Here is a 19470-nt window from a genome sequence, read left to right as displayed (position 1 = left end):
TGCGAGACGCGAGACGAGACTTCACATTTACGAGACGAGACGAGACGCGAGACGAGACCAACATTTGAGGCTGCGAGACGAGACGAGACTTTTCCATTTCTCGTCTCGTCTCGTCTCGCGTGCATCCCTAGAAACCACATTGTAAATGTGTGTTTCTAGCAGAATCATATATATGTATATATACACAGTGGCGGATCCAGGATATGGCCAAGTGAGGGGCTAAACCATAGTTTGCAACTTCATCCATTGTAAAGCAGGATTGAAGCCCATTTTATCCAGTGTATACCTGAGCGTCAAAGGGGCTATAGCCCCTATAGCCCTCATTGGATCTGCGCCTATATATATATAATCGATACTGATGATTATGAGATGGAAATTAAATCAGTTTGTTATTTAAATACACTTCCACTCCACTTAAAATAATGGCACATACAAAAATCGTTAACAGAATACAGTAGGACCTCGATTATCTGACACAGTTTCCGAGCCATTTCTCAGCCCCTATTCAAGCCATCTGTTTCAAATTTTGGACGACATAACTACATAGCGCTAGAAGCTTATCGTCCAAATTTGCTGTAAATCGGTTCAATAGGGGCTGAGAAATATTCCGAAAACTGTATCGAATAATCGAGGTTGTACTGCACTGATTTTTCTCCTTCTGCAAACATGTTCCATCAAGTTTAATAATTTCAGCTTCAATATAGAGGAGAGAGTGTGAAGATCTATATAATGACCACTTGTTCCTGGAACGACAAATTCAATAGGTACGTTATGAGCTAATGAACTGATTTATTTATAGCCGATAACATAATTATCTAATATAGTAGTTTGTGTTGATAATATTGAAAAAATATCTAGTAACCTTTCAAAAATTCATGCTATTGATGATTTAAGAAAGTCATGATAGTGATGATTTAATCAAATATATCACCTGATAGTTTTATTTTCTTGTAAGATATTTATTCGTTTTTTGTGCACTTTTCCTCTTCCTACTCTTGTTCTTCTTCCTCTTCTTGTTGATGTTCAATGATGAAGGGAGATGAATATGAAATGATATGCCTATATAGACGTGCTATAACCCAGGGGCAGATCCAGGGGGACGATCGGGGCGATCGCCCCCCCCCCCGAGTTGAAGAAACTTTCTTATTTTATATATATAAATAAAACCCATCCCAAAGTTTGGAGCCCTTAAAAGTAGCAGTATGACAACCCATCGCCCGCCCCCAGAAGTCGGTCCTGGATCCGCCCCTGCTATAACCCCACATGAAATAATCGCACTTGGATAGGTCAGGGGATCGACGAAAGCAATGAATGTCCCAAATCGAGCAAAGACGAGCAAAGAAGAGGGGACGAAGCATAGCTATTGGTACTCAAGTTGTGTAGGCTGTTGCGTTATAGTGTTAAAACCAAACACTGCGAATGGAAAGACATTCGTTGTATAAAGGTAACCAAGAAAATTCTGTCTCTTTTTCATCCACCATCTTCGAATATCGATATGTCACCTAAGACGTACCCGGAACATCAAAAATAGTCCGCAACAGCATCGACGACTTTCTGCCAACGTTCTGAAAGGACATGGATTCCATCGCGTTAGAAATTGGTGGGCCGTGAATCGAAGAAGGTATCGAGTGCATTTTGCACTTCTACTACGGATCTCAACTGACGTCCTCTAAGATGATTATCCAAGGAATGGAACAGGTGATAATCGGACGGTACAATGTCCGGGGAATATGGCGGATGCAATAGTGTTTCCCATCCAAGGCGTAGAATGGTGTCTTGGATCATCCTAGCCACGTGAACTTAGCGTTATCCTGTAACAGGAGGATCCCTTTGTGATTCAGAAGTGCTGGTTCCAGGGTTTTGAGTTCTTCTTAAACATGACTCATCTGCTGACAATACACAGTTGTATTGATGCTCTGACCAGCTAGTAGCAGTTTCCGATGCACGATGCCGCGAGCAGTCCACCAAACACACAGGAAGATCTTCTTTTGGAGCTGTGCTGATTTTGGCTGTTTTGGAACTGCTTAATAGGATGCTAACCAATGTGACGGCACCTTGGAGCTTCGTACTGGACCCATTTCTCATCACATGTCAACACCCTGTCCAGAAATCCCAAACAAGACAGCAAAGAAATAGATGTGTCAGCTCACGTTGCCTTCTGGCCCGGAGTCAACTCATGTGGGACCAATCGATGCAACTTGTAGTGCTTCCCAAGTTGACGGAGGCGCTGTCGAATGGTTTCTCGACTCACACTCAATTGTAGTCCCAGCTCCTCACATGTCTGGCCACTGTTCGCCTCAATTGCTGCCTGAAGATCTTCATTTTGTACATGTGTTGGTCTTCCGGCACGTGATACGTCTTCTAGTGTCTCGTCACTTGTTAAATCACCGCAGCACTGTTCGCGTAGTCACGACAATCTCACCAAAGGCCTGACATAGCTTCCACCCCGTTACAGCGGCGTTTGCCTCCAGTTTGAACTCATACAGCATACACGCCCTTATGACGATCTGTGAAGGACCCATGTTCACTGTGTCCTTACGCAAGTTCACGGTGTAACTGAACTACTACAACCAGGTAGTATGTTGGATATACCCACACCAACAACTGACCTTCGCCTTATCTCCATTCGCATTCAACTCACGGTGTGAGGGCCAATTGAACACAGACTTCCATAAAAAGCCACAGGACTTTCTTGATTAACTTTATAAATGCGATATTTAAGTAAGCGTACCATCCGTGTTCTTCCTTATTTAGATCACTGATATATATATGGTAAACGCGCCTGAATTCGACAAGCACCCGAATTCGACATACCTGTGCTTAAATGTTGTGAAATAAGTGTAAGATGTCATCCCTGCGATCGTGAATAGAAGTGGCAACATTATGGGAGTGTGTTTTCTCGTGTCAAAAGTGCGGTTACAGTAGATGAGTCATATGTATGGAGAAAAGAAGTACATTGTTGTGTGTGTGATACACTCTTCGAGAAAAAACACATAATCTTAAGAAAATCATAAGACGGCAAGTTATTTTCGTAAGACTTTTATTAAAGCTAGGTTTGCTTCAAGCAAATAGTGGTACTTTAATGTTGTAAAGGAGTTTCAATCAATGCATTTTGTTTTCTTCTGTGGGGACAAAGGTTGTGATGTAAGATGAACGGGGAGTTGTCGAAAATACGAGCCTTTATTTGTAACGTGAACCGGATTTCGACAAGGTTGTCGAATTCATGCTCAGTAGTGCAAATATAATTTTAACTGAATATCTAAACGTACAAGTATGTTCAAAGTCTTTCATAAAGCTATTTGTTGCATAATTCTCCGATAGTTGCAACCTTAGTTCGATATGGAATGTCGAAATCAGGTTCCTGCATGTCGAATTGAGGATCATCGAACTAACTACTCAGTTCAGAAAATTTAAGTTGTGTTCTTTTGCCCGTCTGATAATTTCTGCATAATAATAAAACAACATTTGAAGCTGAGAAGAGATTACTATTACTAATAATGCCGACTTAATGTTTTACATGGATATAATTGAAGGTGTCGAATTCAGGTACCGCAACTGTCGAAACCAGGTGAAGTGTGTCGAATTCGGGTTCCATTGGCGAGTTCCAGTTTCATAAAAAATTTTAACATTAGCATTTGAGCCTTGAAGTGACTTTTAGTATTAGTAGAGACTGTACATTTCAAGGAAAAAAATGGGCCAACACCGACCAATATTATGGCCACAATAAGCAATTGATTTTGAAAAAGGTCCTTAACCTGTCGAAATCCGGCGCGTGGGCTATATATACAGGGTGACCGCGTGACTATGTTACAAAATTTAAGGGATGATTCCTGACACGGAAACAAGAAAAAAGTTCAAATAAACTTTTGTCCAACGTACATAATTTCGGAGCTACAAGGTGCCGAAAGCGTGGGAAACTGACATTCAAAGCTCTATAGCTCGACTATGGTGAATGATAGAGCTAATGCGGCATGGTCACGTCAAAGACACCGAAGCTGCTGTATTCAAAAATGCTTAGGTCGAGATCGTGCAATTCGTGCACAAGGCATTCCCCAAAGTAGCGTAGGGATTCCCGGATAATCTGTCAAGAAAGATGGGTCGAAAAGGATACGGATGAATAGCTGTCCCAACTGCTAGCAATAATGCGTCTGTACTAAGTCGATATCTCGCACAAGCACAAAATGGCGAACAGTTTTATACGTGCCATGTGTGGTTGCATAACGCGCACTAAATAAGAGTGGGGAAAATATGAAAGGAAAATGTGAATAATTTAGTACAAATGGTAAATACATGATAGTACACTGTCCTGTTCATTGTACGTATAGACGCGTTTAATAAAGGGAATAATCATGAAACGTACTAAAATGTTGTACAAACATCACACTATCATTGTTTTCTTTCATGTAGTTTTGTCATTGAAAGCAAGTAAAACTAAGGGGAAAAAACGGGGGATATGGGTGCTTTCTTCCAGGCAGAAACTTTATTTCATTTGATGATACGAGCCGAGGATACTTTTTACGAGAGGGGGATTTTTCCGCCATCCCATGTTAATTTGACCACTGCCAGAGAACAACAGTAAAATATCCGTTTCTTATCATTAGCCGTAATGCGCGTTACCCGAACATTGAAAAAGAACAAGGAAAAACAATTTATCAGGACGTTTGTTTTAGTCGCTGCTTCCGATGTTTTGCAGGACTAATTCCGAGATTTTATCTAGAATGCTTAACATGTCGTATTGTTATCGTTTAGAAGATATTTTGTTTTCACAGACGGTGCTATCACCTGAAGTACACCACAGTTTGCAGGTTCGATCACAAGCATTTGTTCTTCCTTCTGTCGTAGAAAACAATCGAAGGTAAGGAAAGTATAAGACAACCCTACTAGAAGGTGTTGTGGAAGGTGGAAGGTCATTCTTCATGTGGTTTTGTTCGTAGCGTACGAGTTCCTTAGTGCAGTTTGTGCTTTGCTTGTTCGAATGTGAGATCAAATGGAGTATTCGATAGCAGAACTTGCGCACATGATATTTGTATACGGTCAAGCAAATGGCAACAGTCGACAAGCTAATAGGTTATATCGACTGAAGTATCCAGAAAGAAGACATCCAGCCCATACTATGTTTGCCAGACTTTTTCAACGCTTACGAGACACGGGGAATTTACAACCTCAATACTACGACCAAGGAAGACGAAGAACCACAAGTACTCCGAACTTTGAAGAACAAGTGCTTGACCGTTTCACCCAAGACCCAACAGTAAGTACCCGGAAAGTAGCACGTGAAAGGGGAGTAGCACAAGACACTGTTTGGAAAGTAGTACACGAGCAACAGTTACACCCCTATCACCCGCAGAGGGTTCAGGCCTTACGTCCAACTGACTTTCAACCTCGCGTTCGGTTTTGAGAGTGGTTTCTCCAACGCTCTGTAATTGATCCACAGTTTGCTTCCTACCTGCTTTTCACCGACGAAGCTTGTTTTACGAAAGACGGGATATTTAATAGTCACAATAGTCATGTATGGGCAGACGAAAATCCTTATGCAATTGTGGAAAGGGGCCACCAAGACCGATTCGCCATAAATATGTGGGCGGGTATTATCAATGATCAGATAATAGGTCCATATTTACTACCACCACGATTAACTGCACCAGTGTATACGAGATTCCTGCGAGACATACTTCCAGAGTTATTAGAGGATGTCCCTCTCGGTGTTCGTCAACGGATGTGGTTTCAACATGATGGCGCCCCAGCCCACTTTTCAGCTAGTGCTCGAGAGTATTTGAATCAAACGTTTCGTGACAGATGGATTGGAAGAGGCGGTCCTTGTAATTGGCATGCACGTTCCCCAGATTTGAATCCACTTAATTTTTTCTTGTGGGGTCATGTCAAAACACTTGTCTATGAAACGTCTATAGACAACGCAGAAGAACTTAGCACGAATACTCGCTGTCTGTGATACTATAAGAACAGATCCTGGGTTGTTACAGCGGATGCGTCAGATCTTACTGCGACGCTGTAACGCCTGTGTTGAAGTAGAGGGATGCCATGTCCATCACCTATTGTAAGATAATTGGGAGATTTGTCTCGTTTACAGGTAATTGATGATGTTCTTGGCTGCATTCAATCCTGCTGTAAAATGTTGATTGAAGACATTATTCCCATTCTTGTGACTTTTGTTTTTAGGAAACAACCTCTTTTGCATTATGGTTGTTTCGCTCAGTTTTGTTTATTTGTTTTCAATGACAATACATGGAAGAAAGACTAATAGTGTGATTCTTTTACAACATTTTAGAACGTTTCATGACTATTGCCTTTTATTAAATGGGTATGTTCAATGATAGGACAGCGTAATATAATGTATTTAACATTTGTACTAAATTATTCACATTTTCCTTTCATGTTTCCCATTCTTATTTAGTGCGCGTTATGCAACCACACATGGCACGTATAAAACTGTTCGCCATTTTGTGCTTGTGCGAGATATCGACTTAGTACAGACGCATTATTGCTAGCAGTTGGGACAGCTATTCATCCGTATCCTTTTCGACCCATCTTTCTTGACAGATTATCCGGGAATCCCTACGCTCCTTTGGGGAATCCCTTGTGCACGAATTGCACGATCTCGACCTAAGCATTTTTGAATACAGCAGCTTCGGTGTCTTTGACGTGACCATGCCGCATTAGCTCTATCATTCACCATAGTCGAGCTATAGAGCTTTGAATGTCAGTTTCCCACGCTTTCGGCACCTTGTAGCTCCGAAATTATGTACGTTGGACAAAAGTTTATTTGAACTTTTTTTCTTGCTTCCGTGTCAGGAATCATCCCTTAAATTTTGTAACATAGTCACGCGGTCACCCTGTATATATATATATATATATATATATATATATATATATATATATATATATATATATATATATATATATATATATATATATATATTTGTAAGGTACTTCTATTTTTAGTTCTGATATTTCGTACTGTATAAAGGATGCTGATATACACTAATCACTATTCCAAGTAAGATGACCCCTGATAATTCATAAATATAGTATTAAGGTTTGAGGTTTCAATATTCTTTGCAATAAATGTTTACCCTGTTCGTTTAAGTATAAAATGTTATAATTAATGAAATTTGATGTATAGTATTTCTTTTTCCGAACTATAGATTTCTGAATGGTACCACATTTGATAGAAATGGGGCATTAGTTTCCCATACCCTCTTTAGGGATAGTCATTTCTAAATACCTTAGAAATGAGCTGTAAAAAAATGATAGGAGTAAAACACCTTACAACGCCTAACCTAATACCAAATAGGGCCTACCTTACCTAATACCTTACAGTCTTGTAAATGAGCTCCATACCCTGTTGTTCATTTCGGCGAAAATATTAATAGCTCTTTTTTTTTTTTTTTTTTTTTTTTAATTCAGGTACCCTACAAAGCTTCCACACCAAGTTCGTTATTGTAAGTGTCCGTAATTCAGAGAATGTCCGTAATTCAGGAAGTGTACATAATTTGTCACGCTGTTCGTTAAATAAGTTTTCACTCTTTTCAGGGCACTCAATGAATGTTTTCAAAAAACTGAAGTTGATGGAATACTCAATACCATATTTAGCAGCTTTGTTGTCTCCCTGATGTACGCTTTGAAGTTCATTACTGAGAATATATTTCAAGTGTTCGGGAAGAGAAATGTGTTGGTTACTATCGGAACATAAGTTGATAAGTTCATTCTTAAGCTGATCTGAGCAAAAAATGTTAGGAAAGGTGGATATCAGGTCATTCAGTTTGCCGTATGGAAGAATTTGTTGATACTAAATTTTCTATAATTTATTAGTTCTACAATGACCAGGTTTTTGTATTTTTCAAATCATTCATCTGCACAATTATTGAGCGAAGAATCTAATATAAATAAAATTGAGTTTGTTTGTGAGTTTGTCTGTATTTGTGTATGTGTGCAGCCTGGGGGTCAGGCGAGTGGACCGAGTTAACAAAATTTGGTCACGGGTAGCTTGGTCTAGGCCCCAGACCAAGATGAAGCTTTTTTAAAGAAAAAATTCGAACCAGGTGGTCTCAGGGAAGGGGGGCGTTTACCGAGACATATAAAACTACTTGTCACTCTCGCGAAAAACATAAAAGTGATAGAAATGCCAATACGTCTCGACTTTTCGTTAGGGGGGGGTCTTTTTTATTCTGATGTTGGAGCAGGGGCGTCATTTAGGGGGTAGGAAGGGGCAATTGCCCCCCCGAGTTTGAGATTTATATAGATTCTATCAATAAAATAGTAGGAAATCAGTGAAAACCGCGAAATTTTACTTATATTAAGGAGTCTTGCCCCCAAACAAAATCTGAAATGACGCTCCTGTGTTGGAGACACATAGGGACAATATATATATGAAGAACATATATATATACTAATGTTCTTCAAGGGTGCGGTCTGCTTCTTTCACTTACAAATCCAGCTTAAAATAAACAAGATAGGCAACCCTCTAAACGTAGACAAAACAGCAAATGTCTTTTCGCAGGTACTACTACACAGCGCGAGTCTTTGGACCAGGGGCGGATCCAGGACCGAGTTCTGTGGGGGCGGTGGGTTGTCATACTGCTACTTTTAAGGGCACCAAACTTTGGAATGGGTTTTATTTATATATATAAAATAAGAAAGTCTTCCTCTTCTGGGGGCGCTATCGCCCCGATCGCCCCCCCTGGATCCGCCCCTGCTTTGGACTTTAACTTCTCACGTAGCTTTTCTCCTACGCTTCTATAGGTTGATGCAAGTTAAATGGATGCAGCATAGAAATAATGTTCAAGGTTTCGCTAGACGCTTTTCTTTTTGTCTTTCATATGGAAGCATTAAAGAAAAAGGAAATTTTAAGTTCAGAATCTTTAAACTACAAAATTTTAATTTAGTAATTTAGACTTAATGGCTTAATACATATAAAATTCTAAAGGGTAGACGCTGTCTACCCTGTCTCCTCTCAAGCCTCGCCACCAGTGTTTCTTCCAGACCTGTTCTTTTGGGGGGGCACTGCCCCCCGGAGCTCTGAGAGTGCTCCCCGGAGGGGACCGAAATAATACGTCTATAATATAATAAAAAATAAAATAGTATCAGCAGTGCCCCCCGGAAAACTAAGTGCGCCCCCCGGAACATTGTTTCTGAAAGAAACACTGCTCGCCTGTGCTCAAACAAAATCTTAGAAGAGCAAAATCATTTTATAAATATTTATTTTTGCTGGGCTGATGATAGTGGGGAGTAAAATATATACTATATTAGTCCGCACTTTCTCTCTCTCTCTCTCTTCAAAAATGGTGCAAAAATGTCAGGAGTAGAGATGCTGTTTAGTGTTCTGTCTAAATTACTGCTCTAAGGGATTATATTTGTTTCATAACGTCACATCATCTGATGTCACTTTAAGCACTGATCGTGGGATATAAAACTGATTTTTTTTTTTCATTTTTACCTGTGTTGCGGCCAGAACCCAACAAAAAATACACTGCACGGAGTATAACTTATTCACGGGACTAAGGTAAAATGTACAGTATACTATACATGGTTTTTCCCAAATACGTTTATAATAATAACGCATAACGATAATAATAACGTCAAATAATAACGCAAATAAAGATAATATGAGTGTTATTTGGCATATAATATTCAAAATTAGTCTTCTCCAATACACAAACGAGCAATTGTTTATTTTCATCAGCCCTGTTTACTCAGTAGAAACACAATTTTAAAACACAAGAAAAGCACAATTTTCACAAAGCACAGACAGTGCCAAATTAGTAGTTCAATGATTGATCAACAAATAGCAACACTATCTATGCACAATCTTCAATGAACACACACACACACACACAAAGGTGACTTTTAGGCGGTTTTCTTTGTTGAAAACTATTTACAGTATACTGTACATTTTTCTTCAATGAGTGTAAAAAAGAAAACGTAAATTTCCCACGGAGGAGGTTAATTTCATATTTTATGGGGTACGTGCCGTTCATGTAGCCCCTGGTTGTTTTCGTTTCATTAGTGTACCTTATGTACGAAGTGCTTTAACACAACGCAGGGTAGTGTTACGAGTGGATAGTTACGTAGGATAGTCAGCTTGATTTCTGTGTATATTGAACTGGCGGCAAAACTCACCCTGAACTGCGATAATAGACTCGTTATTCTTGACGAAACTGTCATAGGCAAAACCACGGTGTTTTATTGTTCGTGGCTCCATGGCTTAATCTGAAAAGTAAATTAAATTACAGAAGCCACTCGCAAACTAAAATACAGGTAATAAAATGAAATTTCACGAACCTAATGATACCTTCCGCACATCTTCACTGCACCTAGTGCAGGATTTTAAAAACTTCCGTCCTTTTTGCAACACCCTGTATCAATAAAATAATAATATCGTTTCTTTCCCACAATGCAACTGTTCGGTTACTTTGCGCCAAGTAGTTCCCTCCGCTCGCCGTATAGTCCCATGCTTATAACCGCTTATATATAACAAATAAAGAGATATTTCGAGACTCTTATATATTATCAAGCACACAAACGATCAAATTATTCATATCTTTCCTGTAAATTTTAAAAAAATTGCTAGAAACGGACGCCCAACTTTGGAACTTAACCCATAATAATATAATAATAATAATAATAATAATAATAATAATAATAATAATAATAATAATAATAATAATAATAATAATAATAATATTATTATTATTATTAACCTTATTTAAAATGTTTTCTTTCATAATGTAATACCTGTTTTCGAAATAGAACTATGTTTTATATTCGATTTCTTCATTTATGTCCAGCATAATGTTTACATCGAACTCAAATAAATGTATTAATTTTACTTAATTAATTAATCAATATTTGACTTCAGTGCAGTAATCATACAATAACTCACATACATGTAAATACATAAACAGATATGCAAAAATGAACGTAAACGAATCTTACATGTGTGTAATTAAAAAAAAATATATATATATATAAACGGGTGGCCCAAAAGTAGGTTTACACTCCTGCATTGAACAAGCATAACATTTTAGCTTATGGGTTTATTTGCTTCGGCTGTTCCGAGCTTAAAGTATAAGTAAAAAAGGCTTTAAGAACAAATAATCAAGAAACTGATGGATGAAACTGATAACACTAAAAAATGGTATGAAATATAGTGAGCTGATCAGAACGGAACTGTATACCTACTTTTGGGCAACCCTAATGAATTCAAATACTTCCAATAATTTTTAACTCAAGTACGTGAATTCATTAGTACTAAAAAAAAACAATAAAAGGAAATTAAATACCATTAATTATTTTAATGATGTGATTATTATTATTATTATTATTATTATTATTATTATTATTATTATTTATTATTATTATTATTATTATTATTATTATTATTATTATTATTATTATTATTATTATTATTATTATTTAAATTAAGTCATTTCATTAATGAGTTTCAAGGGTATTGTTGTAAGTTAGAAAGCTCAGTCATATTTAAGAGGATCACAAGTGTCAGTCGCATGCCGTTTCGGTCCTATGCTGTTTTGGTTCTATGCATTATGGATCGCATATTTGCAGATCTCAAGCGCTTTAGGTCTCCTCTGATCTTATTGGCCGATACAGATAGGACATCAAGAGTCAATATAGCAGAAAGCAAACGCAAACGGCTCTCGGCCTTCGTAACCGAGCGTGTTAGTGAGGGGGCTATGGGAGTCGCTTTTGCGTGTGTTCAAACCCGATCCAAGAAGCTTTCTTTTAAAATTATTTTTTTAAGTTTCATTTTTTCATTAAAATAAGATAGAAAATAATACTCAAAGAAAGTGATTTACCGAGCAGGTTAGTAATGAAAGTTTCTTTTAACGTAGGCTCAAACCCGACCCAAGGAAAGTTTTTTTTTTATTTTCTAAAAAAATTCATAACACTTTTTTCATTAAAATAAGGGTGCAGTTTTACCATACGGATCCATAGTATAACTAGTAGGAACAGGTTAGGAGCCCCGCAAGGATTGGTTGGGTTCTGTTCTCGAGATCAAATGGGCAAATTAAAGACGCCCAAATTTTTCTGTACATTTTACGTGACCAACTTAAAACAGCTGGCTAGGGTAGCGCATGAATACTGAAACGCTTGGGGTCGGCGACAATGCTTTTCGGTGCTATGTTGTTAGCGTACTACGCCGTTTGGGTCCTATGGTGTTTCGTTCGTATGACGATTTTCCTCTATATATCTTCAAAAAAATGATTGGTATTTAGTATTGCGTGATTACAAGATTTTTTAAAAATATTTTAATCCTATATATGTAACTGTTCTTAGTCCTATGCCGTTTTGACGTTTCGGTCGTACGCCGTTTCGGTTCTACGCATGTAACTCACATAATGTAGAGTCAAATTGGATACGTGGATATCCTTTTGGTACTCCTCGGGAAACAATAATTATATGGAAAGGAATAGAAAAGATTATATCTACCAGAAACAATTGGCCTTATACAGAGTCGGTCTGACACGTAATTAGTCAAATACTAAAGAAGTTCGGTTAACATATGTTTCTTGCAGTAGTCAGCCCTTTAGTACGACCCTAATGAAACGTCAAAACGACTCTGCATAAGGTGGAATATATTTTCATGTTTTTATTTGCTTATCTTTATTCGAAAACGAGAATAATTCCATCAGGTTCTATTCAGAGTATTTTGTTTAGCGTCGTCTTAAAATAAGAGAGATTATTCTATCTTACCTTAATTTCTCTTAATGTGCTTAGAAAACCCCACAGAAAAGTCATGGCGGGCTTATTCGAGTTCGAGATAAATCGTTGTTAACTTCACTAAATATGGAAGCTAATATCATGCGGTAGTCAAACTCTTAATACAACACTAAAACCGACTCTGTATTGAGCCCGATCAACTTTTGGTAATAATTCCCTAAACTTGAACTCGAATTCATTTAGTCGCTCAGTTATAATTGCTGGCTATAGATGGCATTAGATGTTTGCTACTGTGCAACATTGATAAAGCGGAAGTTCTTAGCAAATGGTTTATGAATCACTAGTAAGGTGGCTCTACTTTCGTATTTTCATTCCCATAGTTCAATGCGATTTTACTGTGTTTGTAAGTTCGCCATTTTGCTGATGTGCTGTGATTGTAGTGTTTGTGTGTAGTGCAAAATTCCATAGTGAAATTTACGTAATGTGAGTTGAAAATGACATGTATTTGTACTTGAACAATATGGCGCGATAGCACAGTGTTAAAAGTGGTGCGGAAGTGTACCAAAATACTTTACAAAATGGCGTAATATAAAAGCCAAATGATTGTGTGATTGAATGTTGCTCATGCACGTCTGCTGTCACCAGCTTTTTTGGTGCTATATAGGAAAATTATTTCCTTAATAAATTGCCATCCACTTTACGCTTATAGTGTAAGGATACCTCTTGCTTTATAATTATGACCTCAAAAGGTATTCCAGCAGACAAGGTAAGTTACTGTTCACCGCACCCGTATTATTTTGTAATTGTTCGATTCACTTTGTTCCATGGCTCCTTTTAAAGTTCAAGTTTGAACATGACATTAAGTTAGGAATTTAATTATTTGATTGTATCTCTGCAGAGATTTAATTTACTTTCGTAATCTGAGAATGATTCTCTGGGGTAATCCGACAAGAGTTCCTTTGATACTCATTCCAGAGCTTGTAACACAAAGGTCAAAGAAAAAAGTAAATAAGGAAACGTCAAATTATCGATTACACTGTAAAACTTCAGGTGGTCAGCTGTTTAATTTTGCCACATAACCTAATATTGTTCCGACTTAACTGCTGTTCGCTATTATGACATAGTTTCGATGTTATGTGACGAACCAACATGGCCAAACAATTTCATTGTTAGAGTTAGTAGTCGGAATATTATTATAATTAGGTATATTCAATTATATTTTGTACTAATTTCCCATAATTAGCATATTTATAGGTGCAGGTTCAGCACTTACGGAAGCGTTTTTGTTAAAGTATGGTGTTTTAAAGACTATATGAGTGTCTTAAATTAGTCCGTTGTTTAGGCCTAGCTTGAAATGCGTAAGGAAGGAGTCATTTTACACAAAACATTGTATAATGTAAGGACAGCTGTACACACAGCCAATTCGTCATAATAGAATCACTGCACACGGTACACTCGAAAATATGTTGTGAACCAACCGAACAATTAGATTTATGCATCTACTGTGCAAAAACTTCGAACAGTGCCCTCTTCTGTCTCTCCTGAGATTTAGTTCACTGTTCTGCTGGCCTGTCTACATTGTAACATTCCCCAATGTGTGATGACAGATATTCCCTTGTGCAGTTGTCGGTGAAAAAACGGGGAGTATTTCACACCAATCAGCGCGTCGCAGACAATGGAAGCGTATTTAGTAGAGGCTGAGCTTTTACGAAGATTCTTTCGTACTACTTTACTTTTAAAGCCCCACTAGAAAGAATTGTTGCAAACTTATAATTCTTTCAGTAATCACTTCTTGACCCCTAAAATGTTTCCACTGGGCGATATGAAAATACCTCACTTGGCATAGATAAGATTAAAGGGGGCAGCCAAAGTAGTTGTTGAAAAGTTAGTTATTTTACGATTTGTGTATAAATTCAGCTTCCGGGTGTGGTATAAAAACTATAGTACGATAATCACAAACAACCTGTGCTGGGCAGTAGCTAAAAAGCACGTATGCTATCTAACAGATGGGGCAGGGCGAAGTTGGTGGTCCTGCGTGGATGTGCGTCCGAAGGGAGCTGGCGCGTCAACGTTGGTGGGTATGCTAGTTTCAGTAGCACTTGTCATGGTTCCATAATAAGGTAGTACGGCTCCACTTGTAAACATACCAGGTGTGTTAGTTGAAATTTGCCGGTTTTTTCGAGAAAGAAAACCCTTATTTTTCGAGAAAGAAAACCCTTAATATTGAGGGAATCTCACAATTTCTTTATTCAAAATAATGACTATTGGATTCTACACACTTTGCCCATCTTTTAGGCAAATCATGGATACCATCCCCAAAAAACTTTTTCTCTTTCGAGCCAAACCATTCGACGAGCCATTTTTCGACGTCTTCAAAATTAGCGAAGCGCTGCTCTGCAAGTGAGTGTACCATCGAGGCGAAAAGGTAATAGTCCGACGGGGCGAGGTCTGGAGAGTACGGCGGGTGCGGTAATATTTCCCAATTAAGTGTTTTTGATGTGTCCTGCACCAGTTTAGCGGTATGAGACGGCGCGTTGTCATGTTGCATGATAACCTTGCCATGTCTTCGGGCCCATTCCGGCCGTTTTTCGATCAACGCATGATTCAAATTAATAATTTGTTGTCTGTAGCGATCCGTATTCACTGTTTCACCAGGTCTTAATAACTCGTAGTACACCGCACCACACTGGTTCCACCAAACACAGAGCATTGTCTTACGGCCAAAGCGATTTGGCCTTGCCGTCGATGGGCCGGCTTCACCAGGTGCAAGCCATGATTTTTTTCGCTTCGGGTTCTCAAAATAAATCCATTTTTCATCCTCCGTGACAATTCGATGCAAAAGTGATTTCCTTTCGAACCGTTGAAGCAGGATTTCACACACAGTTTTTCGCTTTTCCATTTGTCTATCCGTCAGTTGGTGTGGCATTCATTTTCCATACTTCTGGATCTTTCCCATGGCTTTTAAACGTTGAGAAATTGCTCCTCGAGTCACATTTAGTGTTTGTGCTAATGTTGCTTGCGATTGGGTTGGGTCTTCATCTAATAACGCCTGCAATTCCTCGTCTTTGAACTTTTTCGCTGCACCGGGATGTTCCTTGTCTGTCAAATCAAAATCTCCACTTTTAAATTGACGAAACCATGTCTCGCATGTTCTAATCACTGGAGCATGTTCACCGTAGGTTTCTACCAGCAACCGATGAGCTTCAGCTGCTTTTTTCTTTTGATGAAATAAGAACAGCAATGCATGCCGCAAATGCGATTTACTTGGAATGAAACTCGCCATATTCACTGAGGTAAACAACTCTGACGCTATTCTGTTGGCCGAATGTGACTTGTGTATTTTTGAAGGTTAAGGTTTATAGAAAGAAATGACGTACATGCCGCATCATAGAAATGTATACATATTGCTAGAGACATCTAACAGTAAAACCGGCAAACTTCAACTAACACACCTGGTAAATTGCATGTTCTGTATACTGTGCAGAAATATACCGCCTGTGGAAGATAGCTTCTACTAGAGTCATCTTTCATATACATTCACTTCTTTTATCTATCGTAAAGCACTTGTAATGAGTTTACACTAGTGACTCTATTCTTGTAAACTGATGTATTGCTTGTATTTCATTCTGGCTTCTACAGAAATTCGATCCTTATAAACATATCTTTTCATGCAGAGTATTGAATTTTACCTATATATTTTCCATAATGTAGTGCGCCAAAACTACACCATCATTTTTTAAAGATTTATTTATTTTTATAAGATTAAGTTTAGGTGCAATACATTTTGCGAAATGGCTAATTTTCCGCTTCTGGCGGCACTAGATTAGAACCACATGAATGTCCTTTTAACGTTGAATTGCTGTTTATTTGTTATTTTGATATACCTTACCTAAAATTACTTCTTTTTATTTTTCTCATTCACTCTTAACTGTTATTACAAATATTTCTTATTTTAATGATTTCTTTGCTCTTCACTAGATACGTATTCATCTGTAGTGTATTACTATACAGAATTAGTACGGCCTATATTTAGCAGAAGGGGTCCAGCTCTTTAAAAAATGTTACAATTTTGGTAATTTCTGTTCACATTCGGTTAGTTTAGGGTAGGTTAATTTAGTTTAGTTTGTTATATTAGTGTAGGGGTCCCACATAATTTTCCAAAAAGTTATAGAATTTCGCTTATTTCTACTAATATTAAGTTAGCTTAGGTTATGTTAGATTTGGTTACGTTGTTACGTCTAAGTACTTATATCATTCTTTTCTCCTGTAAATTTTGTTTTTTACGTGCTTCTGGACCCCTTGTATTAAACATGTAAAAGATATTGAATCCTTACCTTACCATATTTCCAACCAGCATGTTTCTTACTACAGTAGGCTACTATGTAAATTAACTTAAGGAGGGCGCGGAGATCCCACCAATACTTGTCACCGGGACAACAAAAGGGTCAGTGTTTAGTTGAGGGGGGGCAGAGTGTTTTTCGGATCGAAAAAAACGTTACATTTCTGTTAATGTAAGGTTATGTGTGGTATTTTTAATTAGCACAGTATGTCCATCTAAGCATTTGGATTCCTTGATCAGAACATAAACCAGTCCAAGATTACAGAACTAGTATGGAAGTACTTCTTTCCTATACCGTACTAGGTTGCCACACTAAGGGATATCTACTTATATTGATGAAACATGGATTTGCATTGATGGTGTAGTTTGATTTTAAGATGGCTGGGTATAACTAAAGCGTGTGTACGTATGGCTTAAAAACTGCATTGCATAAAACACAAATTAAGTTGTAAACGCATAAAAACTTGTGCTACATGGCCACTGAAAGCATGAATGCTATCTGAGTCGGAGCAAAGCGCTGCAGGATGACCCGAGTGTTAACGAGAGGGGTACGTCAGCGACAGTGAGTATACACACAAAGCGAGGAGTGTGGAAAAACACTTAATTGCCATAATACTCGTGTCTTGTATTTGGCACAGCTTTGCAAAACTTCTATTATCACTTTGTACACTCATGTCCAAAATTATTGTCGCATGTGTATAAATATGTTGTTGTAGGTAGGTATATAATTTGATAACGAATTCGCCCGGTATTTCTTATAATGTTAGTATATGTATAATAGGCAAAGACATGTATGTGACAAATTTCATGTCAAAAGAGCAGTAAATAAGAACAATTAGACGAAAATAAAACTTTCTTATGCATTTAGCAACATTTTGTTTTACTCATTCTAATTTTCGTATTTATATTTCTTTTCTTATGAAGTTTGCCACAAATATACATTTCCCGATTATACACATAGTATCAGTATTAAAAGTACCCTGCAAAATCATTATCAAATTATATTGTTACAAGAAGACAGGTATAGATATGCGGCAATCATTTTGGGCATGAATGTACATTGCCTTTACATAGCACTTCATTTCATTTCATCAAGTCTTTGTTATACTGTATTACACGAAGAGCATATTCCATTTTGTATTTCTATCTTATTATATAGCTGTGTAAGAGTTAATATCCCGTTATATTTTGATTGGTTAAATCAACTAACCAACCTTAAACCTTTTTGTTACTCTTATGCTGACATTCCGTCCGATTCTGTTCATTCCTCCCTAAATTTTTTAATTTTGGGGCCGCCTTTTGTGTCAATTGACCCTCCAAAATTTATAGGTAAAGTTGAACATACTGCATAGAAAGACATGTTCATAAGGAAGATATTTCTGCAGGCGACTGATTTGAATAATAGGTAATACGACTGTACTTTGTGTGCAAGTGTAGAATTACTAATGTAAAATAGTTACAAGTGTTGTACGGAGGTTAAAATAAGTAAGTGCATACGGAAAAATACTGCGTTTCTTTTTTACAATTGAGCGTTACTAGTCAAACCGTTACAAGTGACATAGAAACTCGCATCACTGCGAAGAATATGTGTTTTTATACTTTCGCGAGAATACCCATCATCGTTGATGGGCCTGCTTCTTAGAGATGCGTTACAGCGCAGGCTCATCATCTTTCCATTGCCTTGACTCGGTTAGATAACATTCATGCTTTTTAGTTGCCGGTTTGTGTTTTCACTTCTATGGCGTATGTCCAGACGCTGTACTTAAACGCAAGATAAGATTTTTCAACAATTACTTCTGGTACTGCAGTCCCCTTGAATTTGATGTATGCCTGACACGACATTGTCATGTCGCCCAGCACAAATGTTTTGAAGGGCAGTTACGAAAAAATTAGTGAAAATATATATATAATTTTTCGACATAATACAATTGATTGTTGAGTTTACGTTCAGTCTCCGTAGAGCATGACTTTATCTGAAAACCGTTCAAGTACAGACAATAGATATGAATCATCCGTCCGATAAGTTCTGAGACAGAAACAAGTACAATGTAATAGAGTAATCGATTATTTAATGTGAGAGATTTTTCACACACATTAGTCGTGCTGTCTTTATCATAAATCGACACTTGAAACTCCTTGTCTTATTGTACTAGTATTTTGGAGTTTGAACTTGCATTTCGACAGCTCTTGTGTGTGTTGGTAGATAAGATTATTTTCATTTACTGTTTTGCTGTAGCACATGCAGATTGTTTAATGTCTTCAATGTGATAAATTTGTAAGGCAGAAAAAAGAAAATATGATATTCATCAATAACATTACGGTATGTTGTCTTTGAGGAAGTTTAGACCCATTGTGCTCTTGGTGACCAGATGAAATTTTATACGCAATCAAATATTTTAGGAAGCACCCGATAAGATACTTTTAGTATCCCT

At 37.6% G+C, this 19470-nt stretch overlaps 1 protein-coding gene across 1 annotated transcript in view; it reads left to right on the top strand.

Annotated features, from left to right (window-relative positions):
* The first annotated feature begins 13075 nt into the window (after positions 1 to 13075).
* Positions 13076 to 19470, top strand: part of UBL3 (ubiquitin like 3) — a 124307-nt gene continuing 117912 nt past the window's right edge. Inside the window, exon 1 of the mRNA XM_081738930.1 lies at positions 13076 to 13465. Within this exon, the coding sequence (XP_081595056.1) occupies positions 13436 to 13465 (30 nt within the window). The 5' untranslated portion in view covers positions 13076 to 13435. The remainder of the gene's footprint in view (positions 13466 to 19470) is intronic.

This window comes from Thermobia domestica, chromosome 14 (genome assembly GCF_964235325.1).
Source record: "Thermobia domestica chromosome 14, izTheDome1.hap1.1, whole genome shotgun sequence".
Lineage (NCBI taxonomy): Eukaryota > Metazoa > Arthropoda > Insecta > Zygentoma > Lepismatidae > Thermobia > Thermobia domestica.
Note: the sequence above shows the minus strand (reverse complement) of the source record. Positions and strands in the feature narration are given on the sequence as shown.